Source organism: Trachypithecus francoisi, unplaced genomic scaffold, assembly GCF_009764315.1.
Source record: "Trachypithecus francoisi isolate TF-2019V2 unplaced genomic scaffold, Tfra_2.0 Lachesis_group4, whole genome shotgun sequence".
Taxonomy (NCBI): domain Eukaryota; kingdom Metazoa; phylum Chordata; class Mammalia; order Primates; family Cercopithecidae; genus Trachypithecus; species Trachypithecus francoisi.
The window spans coordinates 16,312,253-16,338,182 of record NW_022681469.1 but is presented as its reverse complement, the minus strand read 5'-3'; the positions used below and the strand labels follow the sequence as shown (position 1 = coordinate 16,338,182).

The window sequence follows — 25,930 nt, the reverse complement described above, 5'->3', positions numbered from 1 at the left end:
GAATCAGCAGAGAAGGAAGCACAGGCAGTGGGGATGGTCAGTTGGGAACACGGCAGAGTGGCTGCAGGATGTCCAAGACAAAGGACATGTAATATCAAATTCTAAGCTGTGAAGCTGTGATGCAACCCTGCTCCTTCTCCTGATGGATTTTTTAGGTCTCAGCACAGATGCACACCTGAGGGAGTAATTTCTTTGGAAATTAAGGATAAATTGCTGTGTTAGTAAGAAGTCCACCTTACAAAGCACACCTGGAAATGGAAATAAGATTATTTCTAAGGCCTTTTCTACTCTAAGAGTCTCTGACTTGGTGGTAAGCTGAGAGGTGAGGATGGGGGGTTGTTGATCCACATATGATGAGTACCATGAGGTTCTACCATGGAGCATATAGTTCTGAGAGTGAATCAGAGCCCTAGGAAGAATAATGCCCTTGATATTGTTTTGCCCTGTGCCATCCCAAACCACCCCACCCGTAATTAAGCAACCATGGAAGTGAGGGGAGCCAGAAGGAATCAATCCCTGCTGCTTGGTTCAGTAGACAGAGGGACCTGGGGGAAGGGTGTTGGCTGGGTCTAGGAGAAGATGATGAGCTCAGAAAACAGACAAGGAGAACCCCCAGGGAAAACTTGGGAAACCCTGGAGGAATCACGAGATAGGTTATTAGAGCTCCTTTTTATTACTAAAATTTATATATTACTAAATAAATGGCAGTAACCCTGCACGAAGGGATATTCCCTATGAATGATGGCATCTCACATAAAAACAGAGCATTCTTCCTTACCCTAAAGTCGGCCCTCTCTCCCCAAGTCCCTCACGCATCAGGCTACCTTTGTGTCCACAGATCATGGGCAGCACTGGGTGGTCATCATCGTCCACACAGAGAGGGCAGTCAGCAGTGTGAGGTGGGTCTGTCTGCTGTGGTCTCACCCCAGGCATGGAAAGCAAGAGCCCTGGATGGAGCTGAAGGTGCTCAGCTGTGTTTCTCAGGAGTCCCATCTGTCCGTGAATGGACAAGAAACAGAGCAAAACGACTCCTCCAATGTTGATGAGCCTGCTCCTGGGATTTGGAAACTTGATAACAGAGAAAACCAATATAGACAAAGGATTTTAAACAGGATTATGGTCAATTAAGCAAATTAGAAAAGGATACTTGAAGGGATATTTGGGATACAGGAGTCAAAAACACCAGGAAGACATGAAGAGTTTCCCTAAGACTCTAGACTACAGCACTACATAGGTAACTAACACCAGGCTATGTATTATATTATTGAAGAAATAAAATTGACATTGAATTACAAACTGTTCACAAAAGGTCATGAAAATCTTGGAGACTTGATTCAATTCAGACAAATGTGTCCTTCTCATTCTCAGCTGTTCACTAGTGCATTCATCTTGAATTTGACTATCTGGGGAATGGGCGTGGTCTCTCCTGACAAGAAGGCTCTGGGGCCCAGGCAGGGAGAATGACATCTCAGAATGACTCCCTTGAGAGTCCTGTTGCCCTTTCATCAATGCACAGAACCAGAAGACCCCTCCGTCCTGTAGCACCTGCCATGAGCATTGAGCTCCTGTGTTGTGCGGCCTTTTCTCTCCTGTGGCCAGGTGGGTCCTGGGCAGGGACCCTTGTGTGGATTTCAAGGCCCAGCCCCTTTCCATTGGGGCTACAGCATCAGCTTTGTTCTTCTCTACAGGTCCAGTGAATGCTGGTGTCGCTCAGACCCCAAAATTCCAGGTCCTGAAGACAGGACAGAGCATGACAGTGCAGTGTGCCCAGGATATGAAACATGACTACATGTACTGGTATCGACAAGACCCAGGCATGGGGCTGAGACTGATTTATTACTCAGTTACTGCTGGTATCACTACCAAAGGAGAAGTCTCCAATGGCTACAATGTCTCCAGAATAAACACAGAGGACTTCCTGCTCAGGCTGGAGTCGGCTGCTCCCTCCCAGACATCTGTGTACTTCTGTGCCAGCAGTTACTCCACAGCGTTACAAGGCTGTCTTCTCTCCACACATGAAAGCAAGGAGGCTCTTCCCTCCTCCCCCACCCAAGACTCAGGGATGACCTGGGCAGAATATTCTGGAACAGGAACCTTGGAACTCCAAGTGGCCCCAACTGACCCAGATAGTATGAACCTCGCTCTGTGCCAGGTGCCTCTGCAGGCAGTCTCAGCCAGGCCTGGGCTGATCCCAGGTCCTCAGATGTCTCCTTTGTTGCTCTCTCTGGTGTATCCTCCAAGCTGTCCTTTAGGGGTTGGGCCAGGGCTCCCCCAGCTCCTACTTTTCAACTCATCATCCTGAGTCTGAGGCTCCCAGGATGAAACAGGATTTGTATTTCAGATCCAGCTAGACTCCTGTCTCTCCCTGGTGACCGTGTTGCTTCCTCTCTCTAGGGTTTCCCCCACTCCCACCCTCCTGTGGCCCACCTTTCCCATCTCAGCAGTCATTCTCCACCCCCCACCTCCCCGCCCCTCTCTACTGCAGCCATGAGGGGAACCTCTCTTCTGTGACTCCTTCCTTCCCATCACAAAGATTTCAAAGGCCATTTCCTCTGCCCTGGGCTGGAGCCTTCCTTTATCTAGTGGCCAGCTCCTACCTGTGCTTCAGATCTCAGCATGATCAGCCCTCCTGTGGGAAGCAACCACGCTCCCAGCTCAGATCAACTTTCCTCTCATAAGCTCTCAAAGAATCATGTCTGTAGTAACCTTTAGCACACTTGGGCTTTCTCAGATACTTGTTTAATTATTTTGTGCTCCCCCAGTTTTTTTTTTTTTTTTTTTAGACAAAGTATCATTCTGTCGCCAGGCTGGAGTGCAGTGTCATGATCTCTGCTCACTGCAAACTCTGATACTCTGATTCAAGTGATTCTCCTGCCTCAGCCTCCAAGTAGCTGGGATTACAGGCATGTGTCACCACGCCCAGCTAATTCTTGTTTGTATTTTTAGTAGAGATGGTGTTTCACCATGTTGGCCAGGATGGTTTCGATCTCATGACTTCATGATCCCCGGTCTCTCAAAGTGCTGGGATTACAGGCGTGAGCCACCACGACTGGTCTCTGCACTTAATTTTTTAGCCCATGAGAGCTAAGGCTGTGCCTGCTGCATTTACCAATATCGGTGCCTGACATGTGGGGAGACCCATTTCACAGAGAACGGATGAGTGCATGACAGGCTGAGTGGGTGATGAGTGGGTGGATGAACCAATAGTAGGAACATACTACACCTACTGTAACCTGGCAGAGATCTAGCATTAAGTAAAAGAAGGCCCACCCCTTTGATTGCTGGGCTTAGGTCAGTCTTGGAAATTGGTGGGGAATCACTATCATGGCGTCCACACCTGGCTCAAGGCTTCCTCTTGTGGCTGCAGCACCTGACCTCCTGCAGGTCTCTGTGCTCTCCTTCAGGGTCTTTCCCCACAATAAATCAAGACAGATCAGAGATCTACCTCTAGAATTCCATCCTTAAAGGTTGTTCCTTGAAACCACTTCTGGTAAGAAAATCTCCATTATGTTTGCACCAATAAAACAGGGCCACTACAAGTTTGAGAGTGTAAGAGATTTATGATCAGAATTAGACTTTACGCATATGTGGGAGGAGCTGAGGAAGACAAGGTCTTGAGGAGAGAAGTCAGAAGGTGAAGGAGCCAGTCAGTAGCCAGGGCTTCTGGAGGTCTGGGTAGGACAGGCTGGAGTGGCAGGGACATGAGAGGATCAGAGCATGCCAGGCCATGCAGTGGGACCTTGAGCCAGGAGAACAGGAAAACGCCAAGGAAATCTGCTTCTGGGGAAGCTGTTCCCTCTGTGTGGGGGCCACTCCTGCAGGTGCACTGCCAAACACTGGGGGCAGCCTGGCTGCTGTTGGCCAGCATTTGGGAAGATTAACTGGACACAGGGTGCAGAAGGAACAGGACTTCCAAGGTCTGTTGGATGCCTCTGTATCTGATGGTCACTGACTCTCACTGTCTGACCACAATGACCTGCCAATTGTTATAGTGACTGTTTTATATCCATCTTCTAAATTTTACCAAATGTATCTTTGACCATCTCTAACCCAGAGTGATAAGAGAAATGGCATTGTGGGAAAGTCAGACTCTTACCTTTGCAAAGTTGACTTAATACAATCCAGCACAGGAGAGATTCTCCCAGATTAGGCACCAGATCAACAACTATCTCAACCTGCCATGGTCCGTCAACTCCTCTCCGGAGGACACCTGTGCTGCCCAGGTGAATGTGGACACAATTTGTATGTAGATGTTCTAGACAGTGGCTACTAACTTTTCTTTTAATCCTGTGCCTGAAATCTCACTCCACCCAGAGGCAGGGCTCTGCCTCCTGCTTCTGTCTCCTTCCTGAGCTTCTTTCCTGCTGGAGTTGCTGGGACATCAGACTCCTGCTCAGAGTGCAGTGACCTGTGGAGAGGGAGGGAAGCTCATCTCTTGCTGCCTTCCTGGATCCAGTTATTTTATAACCAAAGCAAGTGCTCTGGTCTCTCTTTGAGCTCTGCAGTATGAGAAATGTGCTTCATGAATTTGTAGCCGATCAGCTCAGTGATTTGATGGCAAACCCAAAGTGAAATCCTCAAATCTGCAGAAAGTGCCCTGCATTTCTGTGAAGATGGCAAGAATACTGTGTGGTAGAGATGCCTTCTCTCCATGTAGAGACCTGGCCCCCAAACAGGACAGAGCAGAGAGGGCCAAAGAGCCCAAAACATGTCTCAGATGGTTGAAAGACAATTTCCCAAGACAGTCCTGCTGACAACAATTGGTCCGTCGTATTACACGCCTGACCACCCTTCCCCCAGATCAGCTGAGTACCCAGGATATCACACATCCCAGCATCTTCCAACAAGGAAAAATATTTCGCATGCCAGCCTCCTTCCAGCATCACATTGACTAACCCTGGAGACAGACTTTCCAGAAAAAAGCTCTGTCTTCTCTTGGCCCAGTCTAGCCTTGTAGGTTTAATTCATGATTTATGTGACCTTTTAACTTACTCAAAGGAGAACATATGATTTCAGAGTAAAGAATGTTAATTTTATTTGTATAAATTGGACCTAAATAGTAAACTGAGTACTTTTCTTCCATCAGTGACTTAAGTTGGACAATGGTAAAACAAATCTTAGATGCTAGAACTTTAGGTCCTGGTGTTTTTCATATGGAAGTTCCCAGTTACCCAGTCCAGGGCATGGAATAGATGAGCATTAGTAAGTCACTCTATGCCTGAGATGATTTTCTATGGGTATCTTTTCTGAGTTACAGTTAACAAAGGTGGGAAGTGATCCCAGAAGTAAGGCATGAGGGCAGTTCGTGAGGGAACCCAAGTGATGGGACAGTCCCATTGGGCACATGTGACTGGGGAATGGAGGAGTCTGGAGCATGGATGGGGATGGCAGAGGGGATCCTGACTTGCAGGAAAAACAATGAGCTCACCTCTTTGTGCCCTATGCTGGGGACAGTGTTGGCACATCCTACAGGACATGCCCAGCAGACAGAGGAGCGGCTGTAGGATGAGAAGATGAAATCAGAGATGCAGTGTGAGGTCTCCGAGTTCAGACAGCTCTAGAGCCCAAAGCAATGAGCCATGCATTGATACTGTTAAAACAGAGGTTATAAATATTTAAAGCATCACCCAAGTGTGTTCTAATATAAATACTGTGACCCGGACGTCCTGGGGATTGAGAGAGGAAGTGATGTCACTGTGGGAACTGCCCTGTGGGGACAAGGACATCTGTCATCCTCTGCTCCTGCTCACAGTGACACTGATCAGGTAACGCCCCCATCCTGGCCTGACCCTGCCATGGGCACCAGGCTTCTCTGCTGGATGGTCCTGGGTTTCCTAGGGACAGGTGAGTCCTCAGAACACAAAGTAGTTTCATTTTTTTTCTGTATGTTGGGGTGTGTGTGTGTGTGTGTGTGTGTGATGACTACAAATGTTTTCCTTATTCTGTTGCCAAATTCTATTTCCACAGATCACACGGGTGCTGGAGTCTCCCAGTTCCCAAGGTACAAAGTCACAAAGAAGGGACAGGATGTAGCTCTCAGGTGTGATCCAATTTCGGGTCATGCAGCTCTTTATTGGTACCAACAGGCCCTGGGGCAGGGCCCAAAGTTTCTGACTTACTTCAATGATGAAACTCAACCAGACAAATCAGGGCTGCCCAATGATCGGTTCTCTGCAGAGAGGCCTGAGGGATCCGTCTCCACTCTGACCATCCAGCGAACAGAGCAGCGGGACTCGGCCGTGTATCTCTGTGCCAGCAGCTTAGCCACAGCGTGGCACAGTCACTTCCTTCCTGTTCACAAACCTCATCCTTCACTCTCCTTGCAGTTCCCAGAGACCCTTAACAGAGGCCCCTCTTTGCTCCTCACTTTTCATGGGAACGAGATGGATTTGGACATCGGCTGTCCTTTGGGTAGAAAGAGACCACAGATTTATTTCTGAAACACAGTGACTGCAAATGTAGGTGGTGAAAACAATCAGGGCCCACTGCACTCTAGGAGTCCTCAGAGTCAGCTCACTGCTCCAAGCAAGGAGCGGGTGTCTTAGCCTTGGCCTTCAGGGCAGACACATCTTCTATAGGTCTTGGAGGCTGCTGTGTTGCCCACATCCATGAGGTTGTCAAGGGCAGGAATGCCTCTCCTGCATATGTTGGGGCATCTGGCATCTGGAAGGTCTGAGGCTACATCCTCAGGAACATCTTTCTTCTGAAGCTTCTATCCTTGTCACCTTGGAAGTTTTCTGCAACAAAGTATCAAACCTCTCTTCCTGTTTGATGTAAAGGTCTTTGCAACTTTTGTGGTCCTTACGTGATAAATACAATCATGATAACAATAAGACTTCATTTCTTCTGCCTACTTTAAGCCACATGTACTTTTATTTTGTTTCCATTTGCCATTGCTGCTGTTCTGATACACACAGGCATGCATTCACCACCGCTGCCAGTTCACCTTGATTCGCTCAGGAAATCTGATTTGTATACTCTGAGTGTTTTCATTGTTGTCCAACTCATTTGATTTGAAATAATTTTCCCAAGGACTTTAACTCAAGAAGTGATTTATTTTTAATATTGAAACTATTCCTTTTTATTTTATTTTTCATAATATATATTGTTATTTAGTACTTGTTATAAATAGAAGTACAATGATTATATTGCAATAGAATCTTCCACCTGTCTGTGGGTGATGCTGCAGTTTGTATCTATGAAATTGAATGCACTGGTCAGAGCTGATGTGATTATGGTTTATGGGTTTCTGAGAGTCCTCGGCAACAGACCACTTCTCCAAGTCTGGGACTCAGTGTCCCACACACAACCATGACAGAGGTGCCCTGAATTTTTCATAGCTAAGAGGGGCATCAGCCGGGTGTGGTGGCCCATGCCTGTAATCCCAGCACTTTGGGAGGCCAAGGTGGGCATATCACGAGGTCAGGAGATTGAGACCAACCTGGCTAACATGGTGAAAGCCTGTCTCTACTAAAAATACAAAAATTAGCCGGGTGTGGTGGCGGCCACCTGTAGTCCCAGCTACTCGAGAGGCTAAGGAAGGAGAATGGTGTGAACCTGGGAGGCGGAGCTTGCAGTGAACTGAGATGGTGCCACTGCACTCCAGCCTGGGTGACAGAGCAAGACTACGTCTCAAAAAAAAAAAAAAAAAAAAAAAAAAAACAGGAGGGGCATCATAGTCCTTCCAAACTCACTGATCAGAAATTGTGGTGGTACAGACACCAAATTTCTTTCCTCAGAGAATGATGGTTACTGGCGGGGAGTTGCTCTGGACCCACTTTTTCTTGTGTTGTCATCAAATCGCTCCTCGCTCAGGTGCACTGTAGCTCCTGGGACTGAGTAAGGCAAGGGCACAGATGGGAATTCCTTGTCTTCCTAGACCTCCTCTCTAACTGCTGCCACTTTCCTCCATGTGACTCCTGAGACACCTGGTCCTAACAGTGGACAAGCTCTGACACTAAGGCTGAAGAGAACACAGTCCACAATTGTAAACGGTGCTGCAAGAACATGTAAGAAAAGCGAGCAGGGCTTCCAATTTATACTGAGAACGAACATGCAAAAGGAGCAAAGGGCAGGTGTTACTAACAAACAAATAGGAAAGAATGGGGTTTCTGTTCTAATGAAATCATTCTGTTTTCTTAAGTTAAGCAGGAGAAACATTTCATTGCAATTACTTCAAATCAAAGGCTAGTGGCTCCCTAATCAACCAGCATAGCTCTTTGCTCTGTGGTCTCAGCAGCTTCAGAGGACTCAGAAATCCCTTTTCTGCACAAACGTCCCTTTGTCCATTCCAAGACTCAGGATCTCACACTCTGATCCTATCATGAAAATAATCAGGTGTGCTATAGTTGCTGTGGCCTCATTTTCAGTGTGTTGAGTAGGAGGCATTGAAGAACTTTGAAAGCTTTGCTCTTGAGTCTAGGGATGTGCTGGAGGCAACTTGTATGACTCAGAAGAACCAAATAGGCATACTCTTCCCAGCTCCCCATTCAGAGAAGTCACGTTGGCCGCTTGAAATCTGCCATCGTGGGGATGCTGGTACAATAGAAATTAGGAAATGCTACCAGCCATGCCCCCACCTTCACAGACACCCAGTTTAGCAGCACATCACTGGAATATTTTCTGATGTCCCTGTCATGCCATGTCTTGTGGGGACAAAAGGGCTCAGAATTTATCTCCCCTCTACTCTTGTTCTTAGAAGCCATCATCTAAGGGGGCCTCGATTATTCTTATTTCTATTCAACTACCAAATTCTCTTGCTCTGTAGCTCTGCTTTTCCTACAAGCATGCAAATCTGGAACATGACAACCATTCTGAATGTTCCTAAAGGTATCCCTGAACCAGTTCATTATTTACAAATTGTCTTTCCTCACATGGAATATTCAGATGCTGGAGTCATTGGGAACAGAGATAGCCAAGCAGCAACTCTAGGTTGTGAACCACGTACAGCCCCACTATTCTTCTGTGTCACCAACAGATCCTGAAACAAGGACTTTTTTGCTTTGCAAACTAAGCAGCTCCACACCAGTCAGGAATGACTCTGCTTTTACTTTAGGCTGAGAGGTCAGTCTAAAGTATTCTCCTCTCATCCCACGTATTCTCCTCTCCAAGACTGAGTATGGCCACTCTCCATCTCAGTCCCTGGAAGTTGTCCAGAGTTCCCTGAGAATCTCTACTCTGGGGGCGGAATCACCAAGATTCATCCTCACCAACTCCCCACAGGCTCCGGTAGGGCTTTCCTGCCAGGTGCCGGGCACAGGAATGACTCTGCCTGTCTCTTAGTTAGAAGGAGGCTGTACAATAATGTTTGTATAAGAGGGACTGGAATTCTGGGTCTCCTTTAAAGTATTTGACAAAATTTACTTTGTTGTTTTATTTTGCCATCTCACCAATGAGGAGAGCAATCCCTTGGTAGTTCTATTGTTTTTGGCACTTGGGAAGGTTTTTGTGGTTAAGTCACATTAAGAAATTGTGCCTTTTTTTCCTATTCAGCTATAATCCAAGGCAGTGAAAGAAACAGCAATAATTTTGAGAGTAGTCACTTGTGCATTCTATGATAAAGGTGTTACATTTCATTGCCCACATCTAACTTTCAGTCTAGTGGAAATGAAAAGGCACAGTTAGGGGCCATGTGAGCATGCCATGAGAGAGGTCGATACAATTGAGAAGTCTGTGCCAATCCCTAATACTGTGGGATTGAAGGGGAGGGAGAGATGACCTCTCCTTCAGACTGTGCTCAACAAGGAGGGAGAGGGAGTTCATCTATGGGAATCTGAGGAGGAGCAAATCCCAGGGGCACCTAACTCAGGGTGCAGGAACAAATCCTTGGAGAGGAAAATGGTCCAGTTCAGCTGTCACAGGAGACAGGAGAAAGCAAAGTCATGTACTCCACAGTCCCCAGGCTGATTTGCTTCCTTATGACACTATTTTGCACCAGCGTGTTCTCATCTCCCGCTGCTCCTCTGCCTCGGCCAGAATCATCTCTTCCCTGTTTGCTGCTCATGTTCTGGGATTCTACAACTTCATAAGTCTTACTGATAACATCACCTTGGCTGAGATTGCATTGGGCACAGAGCATGTATTCTCTGGAGGACAAAAAATATTGATAACAATTTCTGAAACACCTAAGTAAACAAACTATTGAAGGAAAATGTTAGTAGATGCAGCAAACTGTGGCGTTAGACCTGAAGATAACAGACTAGTAGAATTATACAAAAGAGACTATATATAAGTCTGTACTAAGTACTTGTGGCATAGAGCAGTGTTTGAGTCCTATCAGGGTAGGTTAAGGAAGGAATTCAGCTATTATCATGACTTTAGCTTGGATGAAAATCCATGAACTCCTTAATTGATTTTCTTATTAAATATTACAGAATAATATTGAGCAAACTTTTTATTTTTATCCAGCCTATATCCCTCTTTAGCACTAATAGGTACAGTTGACGCCTCTTTAGCACTAACAGGTAAAGCTGAAAGCAAGGTTTCTTTAGTTTGGATCCATTAACTACAGGACTGTGAGGTCCATAGCTGGGCTTTACAGGGAGTGCAAACCGCATGTGCAGGGAAGCCCATGTGTCTGTGCTGTGCCCACCTCCCCTCTGTGAGGCTGCCAAAGGGGGAGGCCCAGGTCACCCAGGACCCCACTCACAAAGAGGAGAGTAGGCTTCTTGCTTGGCAAAAAAATCAATTCAAAAATTGGCCAATCTGTTCAAAGCAAAAATGAAAGGAAAGTCTCAATTGTGAGACTGATGAATGCCCAGTTTTCCAAGTTATGAAATTTGTAGCAGCTCATGGTTCTCAGAATGATTTCAACAGCATATGAAGATATTTTTAAAAGTTTTTGTTTGTCTACAGCTTTCTTTGATTTTGGTCCTAGTTGTTTTTCAGCCCACTCAGCAGTTGAGCTTATTTTGATGCCAAATTTCAATGTTGCCACTTCGGTCACCAAGCACTATTCACATTCTCCATAACTTACACAGATAGGTGTGTTCCTGTCTTGTCTCATTTTTGTGTGATTCATTTTTAAATTGGGCTGTGCAGAATACAAGCATACATTTGTAAATGACTCCCATATTTTATGCAATTTAGCTGTTTACTTTTTAGTAATACCTTTTATGAAAGCACAATAGAGAGTAAAACAGAAATATTAATACAAGGACATCCTGGTATATTTTGACAAATGCATATATGCCAGTGCAACAGTAACTGAAATGATTATGAAAAAATTTCCATCATGCAGGAAAGTGTCATCATGCTCCTTTCCAATCAATTTCTATCCCAGAGATAAAAACTTTTCTTATTTATGTCTTTATTTATTAGAGACCGACTCTCACTCTATTGCCCAGGCTGGAGTGCAGTGGCGTGATCTCAGCTCACCGCAAGCTCTGCCTCCCGGGTTCACACCATTCTCTTGCCTCAGCCTCCAGAGTAGCTGGGACTACAGATGCCCACCACCATGCCTGGCTAATTTTTTCTATTTTTAGTAGAGACAGGGTTTCACCGTGTTAGCCACGATGGTCTCGATCTCCTGACCTCATGATCCGCCCGCCTCAGCCTCCAAAATTTTGGGATTACAGGCATGAGCCACTGCGCCTGGCCAAAACTTTTCTTTTTTTTTTTTTTTTTTTTTGAGACAGAGTCTCGCTCTGCCCCCAGGCTGGAGTGCAGTGGCGGGATCTCAGCTCACTGCAAGCTCCGCCTCCCGGGTTCCCGCCATTCTCCTGCCTCAGCCTCCGGAGTAGCTGGGACTACAGGCGCCCGCCACCTCGCCCAGCTAATTTTTTTGTATTTTTAGTAGAGACGGGGTTTCACCGTGTTAGCCAGGATGGTTTCGATCTCCTGACCTCGTGATTCGCCCGTCTCGGCCTCCCAAAGTGCTGGGATTACAGGCTTGAGCCACCGCGCCCGGCCAACTTTTCTTATTTTAATCACCATTGACTAGGTTGGTCTATTCCTGAACTCCATATAAATGGAATCATATAACATTTTAATTGAGTTATTTTCCTCCAAAATTAGCATTTCTGAAGTGTATTCATATTGTTGTATCAGTAGGTCATTTTTTCTTATGACTAATATTCCATTGCATAAATATACCACGGCTTGTTGATCCATGCTCCTGTTGATGCATATCCATGTTACTCCTGTCTTCAACTATTATGAATAAAGTTGTTGTGAACATTCTTGTGGAATTCTTTCTTGTGGACATATGCATTCTTTTTTTAATTTTCTTTTAAGTATAGACATAAGAGTGGAAATACTGACTCAGTGGAGATGTGTGTGCTATGCTTCCGTGTCCCCAAGAAAGCTCATATTGAAATTTGTCAATGTAATGGTATTGGGAGGTGGGACAGTTATGACTAGAGCATGAGGGATCTGCCCTCAGAAAGAGATCAATGCCCTTATTGTGGGAGTGAATTAGTGGTCTTGGGAATGGTCTTCTGATAAAAAGGGTGAATTCAGTCTCTTTCTCTGTCTTGGGTGCTTGCTTCCCCTTCCTTCTGCCTTGGATAACAGCAGGAGGCCCTCATCAGTTATGGCCCTTTGATCTTGGACTTCCCAGCCTCCAGATCTATAAGCCAAATAAATCTCTTGTCCTTATAAATTACCCAGTCTGTGGAATTTCTCTATAGCAGTAGGAAAGAAATCGAAAGAAAACATGGTGCTGAGAGTGAGGCTGTTGCTATGACAAGTACTTGAAAATGTGGAAACACTTTTGGTTAATGGCAAATGGGTAATGGATAGAGGTTGGAAGAATGCGGAGAAGCAGACTAGCAAAACCCTAGACTGCTGAAAACAGAGCATGAAGGACAATTCTGGTGAAGGCTCAGGGTGAAATGAGGAACAAGGTATCGGAAATTGAAGTAAATGCCATCCTTGTAAGTAGCAAAAACCTTGGCAAAATTGTGTCCTGTTCTAGGACTTTATGGAATATAAAAATTATGAGCCATTAGCTAGCATATCTGCTGAAAGAAATATCTAAGCAGCTAAGCATTCAGGCTCCTGTGTGACTACTTTCAGGCACTGGGAAATTTAACCCAGCAAGAAGGGAGTCAAGGGAATAGATTTTGCAAACCAGCACAGATGGTGACCCTACCTCCCTCTGCTGTCCTGTCTCCCATAAGCCAAACTCACTCTGGACTTAGAGAAAAGGGGAGACAGTTAACATGATACACTGGGGTCAGCTTCTGAAGGCAGGGTGGATCTGGAGGTATTAACATAAACTGTCCAGAGCACTACATATAGGATGGCATTGAGGATGCTGAGTCCCAAGCTGGTTAGGTCTATGCTGTGAGCTGATAAGGCCCTAGAATAATTTCTGGGGAATCTGTACTCTTGATAATTTACAGACAACCCAGGTCTGCTTTGGATCTGATCAGATGGACCGGATATTGGGGACTCTGCACCACTGGCCACTCAGGAAAGGGGTTGGGAATGTTGCCTGGGACAGGAAAATATGATAAGAAATATTGGTGTGAATCTAGCATCAGAGAGATGATATGAGGACAGTCAGGAAGAGCTGGAAGCTGAGGCTTAATCACAGGCTCCTCACCCTCTGCTGATGGGCAGGTGTGTGAGCTCCAGCATGAAGCACCACAGCACTAGGTGGGAGGAAGGTGAGAGGGTGATGAGTCAGCCTGTGAGCTAGGGCAGTGTAGGCAGAGGATCAACTGTATCATCACAGAAGCTTCTGCCTTCACCCATCCCTCCAGCTCTGCAGGACAGGTAGAGTCCAGGGTTTGTGTAGCACTAGACCTAAGGAAGCCTGCATCGGGAGGACACAGGACAGTGACATCACAGGAAATCAAGGCCCAGAACTCACTCAGCTCTTCCGCAGGAGGACCAACCCAGCAGGTGCAGTGCTGCCTGCCCCACTGTGCCATGGGCCTCGGGCTCCTCTGCTGGGTGCTGCTTTGTCTCCTGGGAGCAGGTGAGTCCTGTGCACAGGACAGCAACCCCATTCTCCGCTTTCCCACCCCTGTGTCCTCCACTTTACCTTGGGGAGGGTCTCCAGGCTGTCACCTGGCTCATCCTCCATCTGCTTTTCCCACAGGCTCAGTGGATGCTGGAGTCACCCAAAGTCCCACGCACCTGATCAAAACGAGAGGACAGCAAGTGACTCTGAGATGCTCTCCTATCTCTGGGCACAACACTGTGTCCTGGTACCAACAGGCCCTTGGTCAGGGGCCCCAGTTTATCTTTCAGTATTATGAGGAGCAAGAGAGAGGCAGAGGAAACTTCCCTGATCGATTCTCAGGTCACCAGTTCCCTAACTATAGCTCTGAGCTGAATGTGAGCGCCTTGTTGCTGGCGGACTCGGCCCTGTATCTCTGTGCCAGCAGCTTGGCACAGCCTGGCAGAGTCACTGACATTCTGTATATAAACTTCCTGCCTTAGCTTTCACTTGAGAGCTGCAGGCCCTATGCAGGTTCCACTCCTTTAAGGGAAGCTTTCAGTTGTTTGGAAGGCATGTCTTGTGTCCTACCGAGCACGAAGCTCTCCCAACCAACAGAGCCCAGGTTTCCTGTGCTCTGAGAGTGCCCGCTTCGCTGCTGCATCCTCTTGCAGCTTGTCACTTCCTGGGTAACTTCAGGAGAAGAGTGACTGCTGAGCCCCAGATGTGTGCTTCATTCTTTGCATTTGTTATATAGCTTAGACCTTTTCAACAGTCTTGCACATCAAACATTCTTATTCTTCCTTTATAGATGGGAGGCTCAGGGACATTGAGTCATTTTCCCGTGTCTCCTGGCTGGTAAGGATCAGAAGTAGGAAGCAAACTAGTCCATCCATTTTCCACCTACTCCCCTGCTCCATCATCACCTTCTGCATCCTAGTCAGTAAGTCAGAGCCTCACACCGCCCTCTAGTGACCAGCAGGGCTGCAGTAGAGATTCAGTTGTCTTCAGGGGTCATTACCTGGCCTCTTCATTAGCAACTTTGAGGAATGTTAAATTTCACACTTTTAAAAAATCGTTTATATGCATTCCCCATGTCTTTCCCCAGTCTGCAACTTATACTTTAATTTTTATGGTGTTTTTTGATGCACAAGAATATAATTTAATGCAACAAAATAACAATTTTTTTGTGTGTAGACAAAAAGCGCTTTCTCATATAAATGTCTAAGCATAGTAAAATTTAATTTTGAATTTTTCCCACTAAGAATAAATGTACCTGAAATATATCTTATGTAAGAAATAAGATAGAGACCTAGGAATGGGAGGGAAGCACACATGTTCAGTGAAGAAGAAATAGCCTGTCAAACAGAGCCCTAAAGTGGACACCAGGAGCTGATGGTAGGTAATGGTAGAAGGAGCTGAGGGTAGGTGGAGGACAAATGATCACGACCCTAGTCAGTCTGTTGTCTTGTAGAAGAAAGGCTGCCAGGAGCAGAGACCAAATGGGTGAAGGTTTATGACTTGACTCTAGGGTGAAGGTTGCAGCAGGTAGAGGGAGGAATAGCAGGCAGAGGACAGAGTCACTGGTTGGCAGGGGCAGTGGAATCACCAGTTGACTCTACTTACATCCCGGAATTATGTCCCCAACACACAAGTTGAAAAAACTCCCCACTATTTTTCCCTGACCCTGCCATGACCACCAGACTCCCCAGTGGTGTGGCCTTCTGCCCCCCAGGGGCAGGTGAGTCCCCTAAAGCCTCTTTCTTGTCTAACCACATCCTAGCCTAAGCCATTACCTCAGGTCTACATTATTGGGTCCCTCCTTGGACACTTAACTTCTTTCTTTCATAGACTTTATAGAAGCCGGGACAACCAGATCCCAAGATACCAGAGAACAAAGGCAAGACATGAAGTGGCACGGAGATGCGTGAGACTGCCATCCGTGACTACATGTGTAGGCATTAATAGGAGCTGAAGCTGGTGCACAGCTGATTCATCCCAGCACACACTACAGAGAAATCCCTGAGGGTCTGTGCCTTTCTCTCAAAGCCAAATAGGTAGCCTTGGTGTCCAACAGCCTCTCCCAGACCTCTATGCCCTCTTGCACCAGCCTCCTCCCCACAGCCACCCTCCTCTGCACACACAGCTCAGTGGAAGATACAGGTGGCCTTGTCTTCACGAGACCATGATCCAGGCAGTGGAAGACATTGTCCCATAGGAGTTTCCCCAATACTGCCCAGGCTGGGGCCCTCAGATTTCTGAGCAGCTCTCCCAGGCCAGTCTCAGCTGGATGGGGGAACACATGTCACCGTGATGTGAGCAGAGGCAGCCTCTCTTCTAGGCCCCTCCTACAGCTCTGACCTCAGAAGTCCTCTTACTCAGTTGCTCTCAGAAAGGAAAGTTCATTTGAAATTGTGTATTTGCAGACAGCATTGACAACACAAATCTATGTTCTTTTCCCTTTCGGCCTTCACAACTCCATCTTCCCCACACCACTCCCATATCAGTTCTCAGCCTCCTCCATGTGACGTCTGCTCCCAGCTGTCTTCGCCCTTCCTCTGCATCCTCATCTCCACGTCAACCACAGATGCCTCAGTTCAGGCCATTCCTCATGCATCATGCTCCTCCCACCAATACCTTTCCACTACATGCTATAACCTCTGGGTCATCACAAGTCTCTTCTTTTTTATTCTTTCTCCAAATCTCAGTTTAGCTACCACCATCTCTAGGGAAACACTCCTTCAACAGTTTTCCTAGGCTGCACCTCCTTATTGTAAATGCTCACAGCTTATAATATGCATTAATATTCTTAGATTTAGCACCATAGTCATTTTCCCTGACTTTGTGTGACTATTTGACACTTCTCTTGCATTCTGGACTGTAAAATGCATCATTTTACAAATTGTGGATGTTTTGTTCTCCATTTTATTGTCAGTACCAACAGCGGTTCCAGGTGCCACTGATCAATCTTCAAAGAATAAAGAACAGACATTGAAAGGCCCTCCGAGTTCCCACATAGACTGTTGCAGAAGTCTGTACGCATTAAATGGGACCCTCTGTCCCTTCACCTCCTAAGATCAAATGAGTCCTGGAAACAGATGAGAAATCCCTGTCATGGATGAGTAACTGGATCCCAAGCCTTTCTACACGACTGAATTTCCTACCTGCCCATCGCCCTCCTGGCTTGTCTCCTCATTCAATCTCCGTCCCTCACAGGTGTCCTGGATTTGGGAGTCTCACAGACAGAGGGCACCTAATTACTCTGAGAGAGTGATCAGAAACATAATGTCAAACACTGGCATTAAAAGGTTATGGAGAAGAAAACAAATGACTTCCCCATTCTCTTAGGAAGAGTTTTCCCAAGGCACAAATATCCCTTTGGGTGGCTTTGAGGCCATGGTGCCTGTTACACTGAGCGATATTATGGGTGTCCATTTCCATGAATTGGTGGGCAATGCCAGAGACACAGAGCTCATGGTCACCAGCTTCCTCCAGCCCACACCTGATTTTGGTGCAGGGCACTGAGCAGAGATCTTTGCTTGTTCCCCTCCTTTGCCAGTCAGGAAAGGCTGGTTGTGAGACAGAGGCTCCATTTACAGAGCAGGGCTATGTGTTAGTCCCTGAGGAATTGTGAGAGCCATTCTGGGTGGAAATAATCCAATATACAATCACTGAGGATGGCCCACAGATAGACCGAAGCCCCAGTTTTTCCGGAATGATTTGCATCTATGTTTTAAAGACGAATGAAGTTTTACCTCTTTAGGCAATAAAGACCAAAAATAGACTAGCTATTTTAAATAATTGAACCTTATACAGACCAAAGTCAGAACATCTTTCCTAGGGCAGCATTTTCTTCCACCCACTCGCTAAAGCTGCATTTGAGAAAGCTGTGTGCTGTTAATAAATGCTGGAATATCATTACAATTGACATCATAATACTACTACTACTTGGATCAGAAACATAAGCTTGAAAAGTGTGTAACTGGAAAGGAGCTCTCACTGAGTTTGGAAATGCAGGCACTAGCGCGTGCTCATTTCTCTTCCTTTTCCAATCAGGGGGCTATTCAAAGCCTGTTCTAGAACAAGGGGTGAGATCCTCCACTTCCCCGTGGTGATCAGGCTTTCAGAGGCAGAAGCCTTATTAGTTCATAATCAGCACAAACCGATCTCACCATCAAATGTGTCGACCCCAATGCTCATCCTCCTCAGCAGTCAGAGACTGGCTGTGTTCACCAGGAGCTCGTGTGTTTTTACGGAGCACACTTTATCCTCAGTTTATTACAAAAAATGGGCCTCTATAGGGGGTTTCATAAACAGAAGCTTTCTATACTTTGCCCATTTAGAAACTGCAAAGTCGGACACCAGATGAAAGGTGTAACTTAAAGCTTGTATGTGGTGAAGATTTTTATTTTATTTTTATTTTTATTTTTTTGGGTACCAAATTTCTTTATTTGAAGGAATGGTACAAATCAAAGAACTTAAGTGGATGTTTTGGTACAACTTACAGAAAAGGTAAAGGAAACCCCAACATGCATGCACTGCCTTGGTGGCCAGGGAAGTCACCCCATGGCTATGGGGAAATTAGCCTGAGGCTTAGCTTTCATCATCACTGTCTCCCAGGGCGTGCTTGTCAAAGAGATACTCTGCCAAGCCAGATTCGGGTGCTCCCATCTTGCGCAAGTTGGTCACGTGGTCACCCAATTCTTTGATGGCTTTCACCTGCTCATTCAGGTAATGTGTCTCAGTGAAGTCACACAAATGGGGATCATTTTTGTCAATGGCCAGTTTGTGCAGTTCCAGTAGTGACTGATTCACATTTTTTTTCCAAATGTAAAGCACACTCCATTGCATTCAGCCCGCTCTCCCAGTTGTCATAGTCTGATTTCTTAATATCCTGAAGGAAGATTCGGCCACCTCGTTGGTTCTGCAGCTTCATCAGTTTCCCGGCATGTTCCCTCTCCTCATGAGATTGGTGAAGAAAGTATTTGACAAAGTTCTTCAAAGCCACATCATCGCGGTCAAAGTAGTAAGACATGGACAGGTAAACGTAGGAAGCGTAGAGCTCCAGGTTGATCTGGCGGTTGATGGCGGGCTCTGAGTCCTGGTGGTAGTTCTGGCGCACCTGCGAGGTGGACGCGGTCGTCATGGCGGAGGCTAAGGACAGGCGGCGGCGGTGGTGGCTGCGCGGCGCTGGAGCGGTGGCAGGGGCCTTGGGGCGGTCCGAGGATGCGGTGAAGAGGTGACGGAGGGCTGGCTATGGGCGGCCGGCCAGGATAGGGGACGAGCGCCGGGTTCAGTCCAAGCACTGTTGAAGCAGGAAACCCCGACGACTCTCGGGGAAGAACGTCTGAAGATTTTTAAATAAACAAATTAGGCCGGGCGCGGTGGCTCAAGCCTGTAATCCCAGCACTTTGGGAGGCCGAGACGGGCGGATCACAAGATCAGGAGATCGAGACCATCCTGGCTAATACGGTGAAACCCCGTCTCTACTAAAAATACAAAAAACTAGCCGGGCGACGAGGCGGGCGCCTGTAGTCCCAGCTACTCGGGAGGCGGAGGCAGGAGAATGGCGTGAACCTGGGAGGCGGAGCTTGCAGTGAGCTGAGATCCGGCCACCGCACTCCAGCCTGGGCGACAGAGCTAGACTCCGTCTCAAAAAAAAAAAAAAAAAAAAAAACCACACAAATTAAATAATATAAAAAGAAAATTTCAATAATGCTCTGAAATCCATCCCACCTTCCATTGGTAATCAATATTAACGCTCTGGTGTGCTTCTTTTCACCCCTCTTTTCTGTGTTCATGCATACCTTTCTATCCAAGTACACCTGCAGAAAATGGGTTCACCTGTACACTTTACCTGTCACATACATACTCTTCTGTTAATATACCTTGGTCTTTATTGTTCCAGATTGGTTGATATAGACCTAACTTGCTCCTATTAGCTGCTTCATATTGCATAATGAGGGCAGACAGGTACATTCGTGTTCTATTTTCTGACTCCTAAATTCTGCTAGATCTTTTCTAAAGTGACTGAATGGCCTATTTATGCTTCCAGGTTCTCCTCACTCCAGCACTCAGTTGAGGATTCCAGCTTTTCCATCACTCATAGTCCTGGCAGTTCTGAGAGCTCCATTGGCGTCTCCTGCATGAGGAGACAGGAATGGATAAAAGGATAGACATTTACCAAACCTACCAGAGACTACAGGGTATCTCAGTTAATCCTCATAAAGCATTGAGGGGAATGTTAGTCTTGTTTTATAGATGAGGCTAGATGAGGTTAAAGTCCAGGAACAGTAATGAATGGTCTTGCCCATGGTCTCAAAGCTAATAAATGTTGGAGGCAGATGAAGGAGAGACTGCTTGCTTCTGTGTGGGATTGATAGAGGGGTCACTGGAGTTTGAGGGAGGGGAAGTCCAGAACCATCCGGAGTTTTTTCAGATCGGACACCAGGGGTAGGGCGGTCTGTGTACCCTGCAGCACTGCAGGTATAAGTATCATGGTGTTGGCAGTGGGGAGGTACTAGATAGGTAAGTGGTTACTGGTCTGGAACCAGAAGATCCGAGCTTTGAAAAAAATTATTCCCTTCACAAGATGTAGAAGAGACATCAATGTGGATACACTAAGCCAGGGAGCTCTGTGAAGAGTTGTTAAAATGAGGTAGGGAGAAGCAACTAAGTGGTCACTTCCCATACACTAAATGTAGAGGAAAACAATGTTAACTAGAATCCCATCTGATTTTAGTCAGTTTTTCTTTTAAGTAGTTGGAAGGTAGGATAATTTATTTTCAAGGTTAAGTGAACACCTATACATACATCTCCTTTGCCTTGTGAAGGCTGGTGACGAAGGGAAAAATGGCACGGCCAATGGAGTCACAGTTTAATAAATATCTCAGAGTTCAAAGACAGATTCTTATGGAGCAGAAATTGGTAAATGTTCCTGCATTCTAAAATTGGGTAAATCTTATTTTCTTTGAATCACAGAAAAGGAAGTGCAGGCAGTGGGGAGGGACAGTTGGGAAGATGGCAGAGTGGCCGCAGGCTGTCGAAGACAAAGGACATGTTATATCAAATTCTAAGCTGTGCAGCTGTGATGCAACCCTCCTCCTTCTCCTAATGGATTTTTTAGGTCTCAGCACAGATGCATACCTGAGGGAGTGATTTCTTTGGAAATGAAGGACAAATAGCCATGTTAGTAACAAGTCCACCTTACAAAGCACACCTGGAAATGGAAACAAGATTATTTCTAAGGCCTTTTCTACTCTAAGAGTCTCTAACTTGTTGGCAAGTTGAGAGGTGAAAGGGTGAAAGGGTGTTGGCTGGGTCTAGGAGAAGGTGATGAGCTCAGGAAATAGACAAAGAGAAACCCCAGGGGAAAGCTTATGAAACCCCGGAGGAATCACAAGTCAAATTTCTCCCAGAAGATGGTGGCAGTGACTCACCTTCAGGTACAATTTGCTGGTGCTACAGAGCTAAGATGGACTTAGTGTGTTGGCAGTTTGCAAAATCTGGGCCATTTGGTCATTTTCTTTAGTAGCTTTTTAAAGTGAAGTTTTAGTTCCAATATTGGCCTGATGTGTGGGTCCATTCTTATGGGGGTTAGGGTTAAAGTTGCTCTATTACTTGAGTACCCATGAAGTATTATTGGTCATGGAATGAGCAGGATTATCAGGAGTAGAAGGGGTAGGGAGAGGGAGAACTGTTAAGTGAAGCAGTAGGGTTGAGTGAAGAGTATTTTAGATATACGAGTACATACAGGGATCAAACCCCAGGTAGCCCCCAGCCCTTATGGAAGGAAGGTCAAGATTTGACAGCTGGGAGAGTCATGATTACACCATGCAGCTTGATCAAGGAATGAGAAAGCTTTCTAGACAAATGATAGGTAATGACCCACACTGTGAATTGGTATTGAATGTGAGATGTTAAAATATATTCATATATACACTCATATATCTAAAATAAGAAGTCTACCTTACAAACCCTGAAAATATAACTCTGAAAACATAAACCCTCACTATTACAGGATGTGCAGGTGGTTTCAGACCTGTGAAGACCTTCGAACAGGATTAAAATCCAGTAGGCAGAGGTCTCTGATTCTTTGTCAGCTACAGAGGAAGATGTGCTATGATGGACACCTAGGGGGTCTTCCCATCCCCATTCCCATCCCTATCCCAGATCCACACCTAGAGGCGGGTCAGGCAGCACAATTCAGAGAACCACCAGAAAACCTGTGAGAATAGGAATCTACTTTGAATCCAGCTTCTCTCAGCTCTGTACCCCTTGCTGTGTAGGAGTCAGTGCAGGAGAAAACTGACTGGGCGGGAAGAAAACGGACCTTGAACCACACCAGGGGAGACCTGTGAACTGGGACATGAGCAGCAACAGCACCATCACAGACACACACTTGCCAGGCACAGGTTCATGACAGATCCTGGCCTCTTATAGCACCAGAGCTCCGAACGCCCTCTACCTGCTCAGTCTCCCATGGGATCCAGGCTCTTCTCCTGGGTGCTGGACATGCCTTGGTTTCTCAAAACTAAGTGTGTACTGGATGCACCTGGGGGAATCTCAGCTCTAAGTATGCCAAGCCTTGCCAGAGGAACCATGTATTTTGAAAACCTACGGGGTCTGTGTTAAAAACAACAATTTCCCTTTCCGAGCATGAGGGGATTCCATGTTCCTCTGCTCAATTGTGCTTTGTCTCCTGGAAGCAGGTGGCTCTAGAAAACTTTTTGGGAAATCCCTGTCCCTGCAACTGCTGTGCCTCAGTTCCAAACATTCCTATACAGCCTCATAGGTCCTAGCTCCAGGTTCTATCTCCATTCATGATCCTGTGCTCACACAGACTTCTCGAAAGCAGGTGACGGGGATGGAGCAGTAACAGGTGTGAATACATGCTACTTTTGGCATCATCTATGGGAAGCAATGTCAGCTGGAAATGCACCAGCATGAATTTTATACTATTGTGATGTAGCACTTCTGAGATTGAAGGTACAATGACATTTTCCAAGCTGGTCAACCAAACATCTCACTCCATGAGCTGGACACATGTCCCCTAGGGGTGTGGGATTCTGTGGGTCTCTTTTTGCCAGCAGCAAAGACCTTGCTCAGCCATCTCCTCTGCTTTGCTTCAAACTTCTCCTCCACTTTGCAGGATCTTGTCAAATCTGGGTCTAACTTGCCTGCAGTGAGAGGAATTGTAACTATTGTCCCTCACATGAAAGAGGGTGCCCATGGAGTTTTGAGAGTTGAGTTAGGAATGAAAATGAGAAATTAATTGCTCATAATACAGACTGTTAGGAACCCCAAGGATTAATTCAACTCCCTATTTTTTAATTGTACTACTCCCATCAGAATGTCAAGGGTAAAACAGTTCTGACTCTTTCTAGAGGCTGTGGAACATTTATTTATTTCAGAGGTGACTTAGAAACACAGGAGGTGTCGTGATAAGTAGCAGAGACAAAAAAGAAACAGTATTGAGATTAATACATTCACATGGGGAATTGTTTAATTGTTCTTTTTTTGTTTTTTGTTTTGTTGTTGTTGTTTGTTTGTTTTTTTGAGACATAGTCTTGCTCTGTCGCTCAGACTGGAGTGTAGTGGCATGATCTTGGCTCACTGCAACCTCTGCCTCCCGGGTTCAGGCAATTCTCCTGCCTCAGCCTCCCAAGTAGCTGGGACTACAGGCGCCCACCACCACGCCCGGCTAATTTTTGTATTTTTAGTAGACAGGGTTTCACAATATTGACCAGGCTGGTCTTGAACTCCTGACCTTGTGATCCACCTGCCTCAGCCTCCCAAAGTGCTGGGATCACAGGCGTGAGCCACTGTGCCCGGTCAATTGTTCTTTTTTTAACCTTTAGAATAAGCTGAAGATCCCAACTTAGCTTGGTGCCTGCCGGAGGCAACATTTCCTCCCTTGCCCCTCTGAGCTGTGAATTCAAACTCTTTTAGGAAAAAGACGCAGCAATTCTCTCCTTCACTTCCCAAACACCTCCCTCTCCTACTCAGATCATGGATGGGCAGGAAAATGCAGGAACAGAGTCGGAAACAGGAGATCTCCAAGGAAGATTGACAGTCAGCACTGGGATCTTCTGTGTAAAGTGCTGTTGAAGCAGCCAGGTGGCACGTCCAGCCGACAAGGTGAAAGGAATAAGAGAAGTGAGAAGACTTCCCGGAGGTGGAGGGTGGAATGCGGGCAGCAGCACCCTGGAGGGCTGAGTGGGGAAAACAAAACGGACCTAACAGAAGCTGTGTGTGCGGAAACCCACTTCTGACTTATCACTTTTCATGAATTCTATGCTTCACGGTGTTACACCGTTTATTGTTTCTGATGAGTGACAGTAATTATTTTCTTTCTTGCTGGTACATAACAAAGTGGTGCACATCAGAGTTGCTGCCATCTTAGACTTAATTCATCAGTATCAGGTGATCCTGAGGCTCAGTGATGTCACTGTGGGAACTGCTCTGTGGGGACAGGGATGTCCCTCCTCCTCTGCTCCTGCTCACAGTGACCCTGATCTGATAAAGCTCCCATCGTGCCCTGACCCTGTCATGGGCACCAGGCTCCTCTGCTGGGTGGCCCTGTGTGTCCTGTGGGCAGGTGAGTCCTCAGAACACCAAGCAATCTCATTGTGTCTGTGTGTGTGTGCGTATGTGTGTGTGTGTTGTGTGCATGTGTGTGATGACTACAGTTGTTTTCCTCCTGTTTCCAACTTCTATCTCCACAGATCACGCAGATGCTGGAGTCTCCCAAGACCCCAGACACAAGATCACAAAGACGGGACAGAATGTAACTTTCAAGTGTGTTCCAATTTCCGAACACAACTGCCTTTAATGGTACCGACAGACCCTGGGGCAGGGCCCAGAGTTTCTGACTTACTTACAGAATGAAGCTCAACAAGACAAAGCAGGGCTGCTCAGTGATCGGTTCTCTGCAGAGAGGCCTGAGGGATCCATCTCCACCCTGATGATCCAGCACACAGAGCAAGGGGACTTGGCCATATATCTCTGTGCCAGCAGCTTAGCCTCAGCATGGCACAGTCGCCTCCTTCCTGTTCACAAACACTCAGGCACTTATTTCTCCTTCCAGCTCTCAGAAGCCCTGAACAAAGGAGCTGCCCTGCTCTTTCCTCAGCAAGGAGAATGAATGCATTTGGAACTTCAGGTATTCTTCTGATACTAGGAGGTCAGAAAATAACCTCTGAAATACAGAAACAGGGAACACTAGGTAGTAATAATTTTGGCTTAAGGATTTCTGGGATTCCTTATATATAATTCAAATTTCCACAATTAGGATATAACAGAGCTTAGTCTCAGGGATAGTGACGAAGTAAATATTCTCTTATAGAACTATGAAGTTTCAGCACATTCGCATTAAACTACTGTTACCACGTGTCACCAACTCAGACCTACAATCTGCCAAGAAGTGGGGAAGCCAAAAGCAAACACTGTTAAGGCCATTTACAGCTACCACCCCTGGAAGAAAATTGGAATATTTAGTAAGAGTTTCCATCAAAGTCAATTATTCAGAAATAACTATTACCCACAATAATGCATATTAATTCATGCTTATACATTGCTTTTTTCCTTCTGAAAGTCTTGTAGTCATTCTGTGTTTAATTTCCTTCTTCTCCAGTCTAACTTAAAAAAATTAGAAATGCAAATTGAGATTGGTTTCATAAGATAAACCCCACCTGGAAAGGTGTTAAAGGGACACAATTCAAAGAAGACCTCAATAAAATTATATCGACCACGTAGGATTCTTTGAGGTTTCCAAAGAAGATGTACCAATTTACATTCCCATGAGACGTATATAAGAGTTTTGGATGGAATTTTTTTCTCTGTCTCTGTAGATTAGTTTTTCCCTCTACTAATAGTTTCTCTTGATAAACAGAAGTTCTTAAGTGACAATCATTCCATGTAACTGAACTGCCAGGAGAAACAGACAAATCCACAATTACAGTCAGATTCCAACAATCACATTTCAGTTAGTGCTTTGTATTTTGGTGTCCACTTTAGGAAATCCTTGCTTACTTCAAA

General features: G+C 46.0%; 1 protein-coding gene, 1 pseudogene and 2 gene segments (V, D, J or C); 3 read left to right on the top strand and 1 right to left on the bottom strand.

Moving 5' to 3' along the window:
* LOC117072417 overlaps positions 1-25,930 on the top strand; it is a 293,342-nt gene that overhangs the window by 53,955 nt on the left and 213,457 nt on the right. The window contains 1 exon segment of the C gene segment in view: positions 9,223-9,228. Coding sequence covers positions 9,223-9,228 — 6 coding nt within the window.
* The window catches only part of LOC117072418, a 372,247-nt gene that overhangs the window by 142,343 nt on the left and 203,974 nt on the right, over positions 1-25,930 (top strand). The window contains 1 exon segment of the C gene segment in view: positions 23,307-23,326. Coding sequence covers positions 23,307-23,326 — 20 coding nt within the window.
* Positions 1-25,930, top strand: part of LOC117072419 (M1-specific T cell receptor beta chain-like) — a 339,687-nt gene that overhangs the window by 115,510 nt on the left and 198,247 nt on the right. The window lies entirely within an intron of this gene.
* LOC117072434 overlaps positions 18,317-25,930 on the bottom strand; it is a 55,544-nt pseudogene continuing 47,930 nt past the window's right edge. The window contains exons 3-4 of the transcript XR_004432793.1: positions 19,097-19,238; positions 18,317-19,062 (exon numbers count right to left, since the gene is read on the bottom strand). The product of XR_004432793.1 is annotated as a ferritin heavy chain-like (transcript). The remainder of the gene's footprint in view (positions 19,063-19,096; positions 19,239-25,930) is intronic.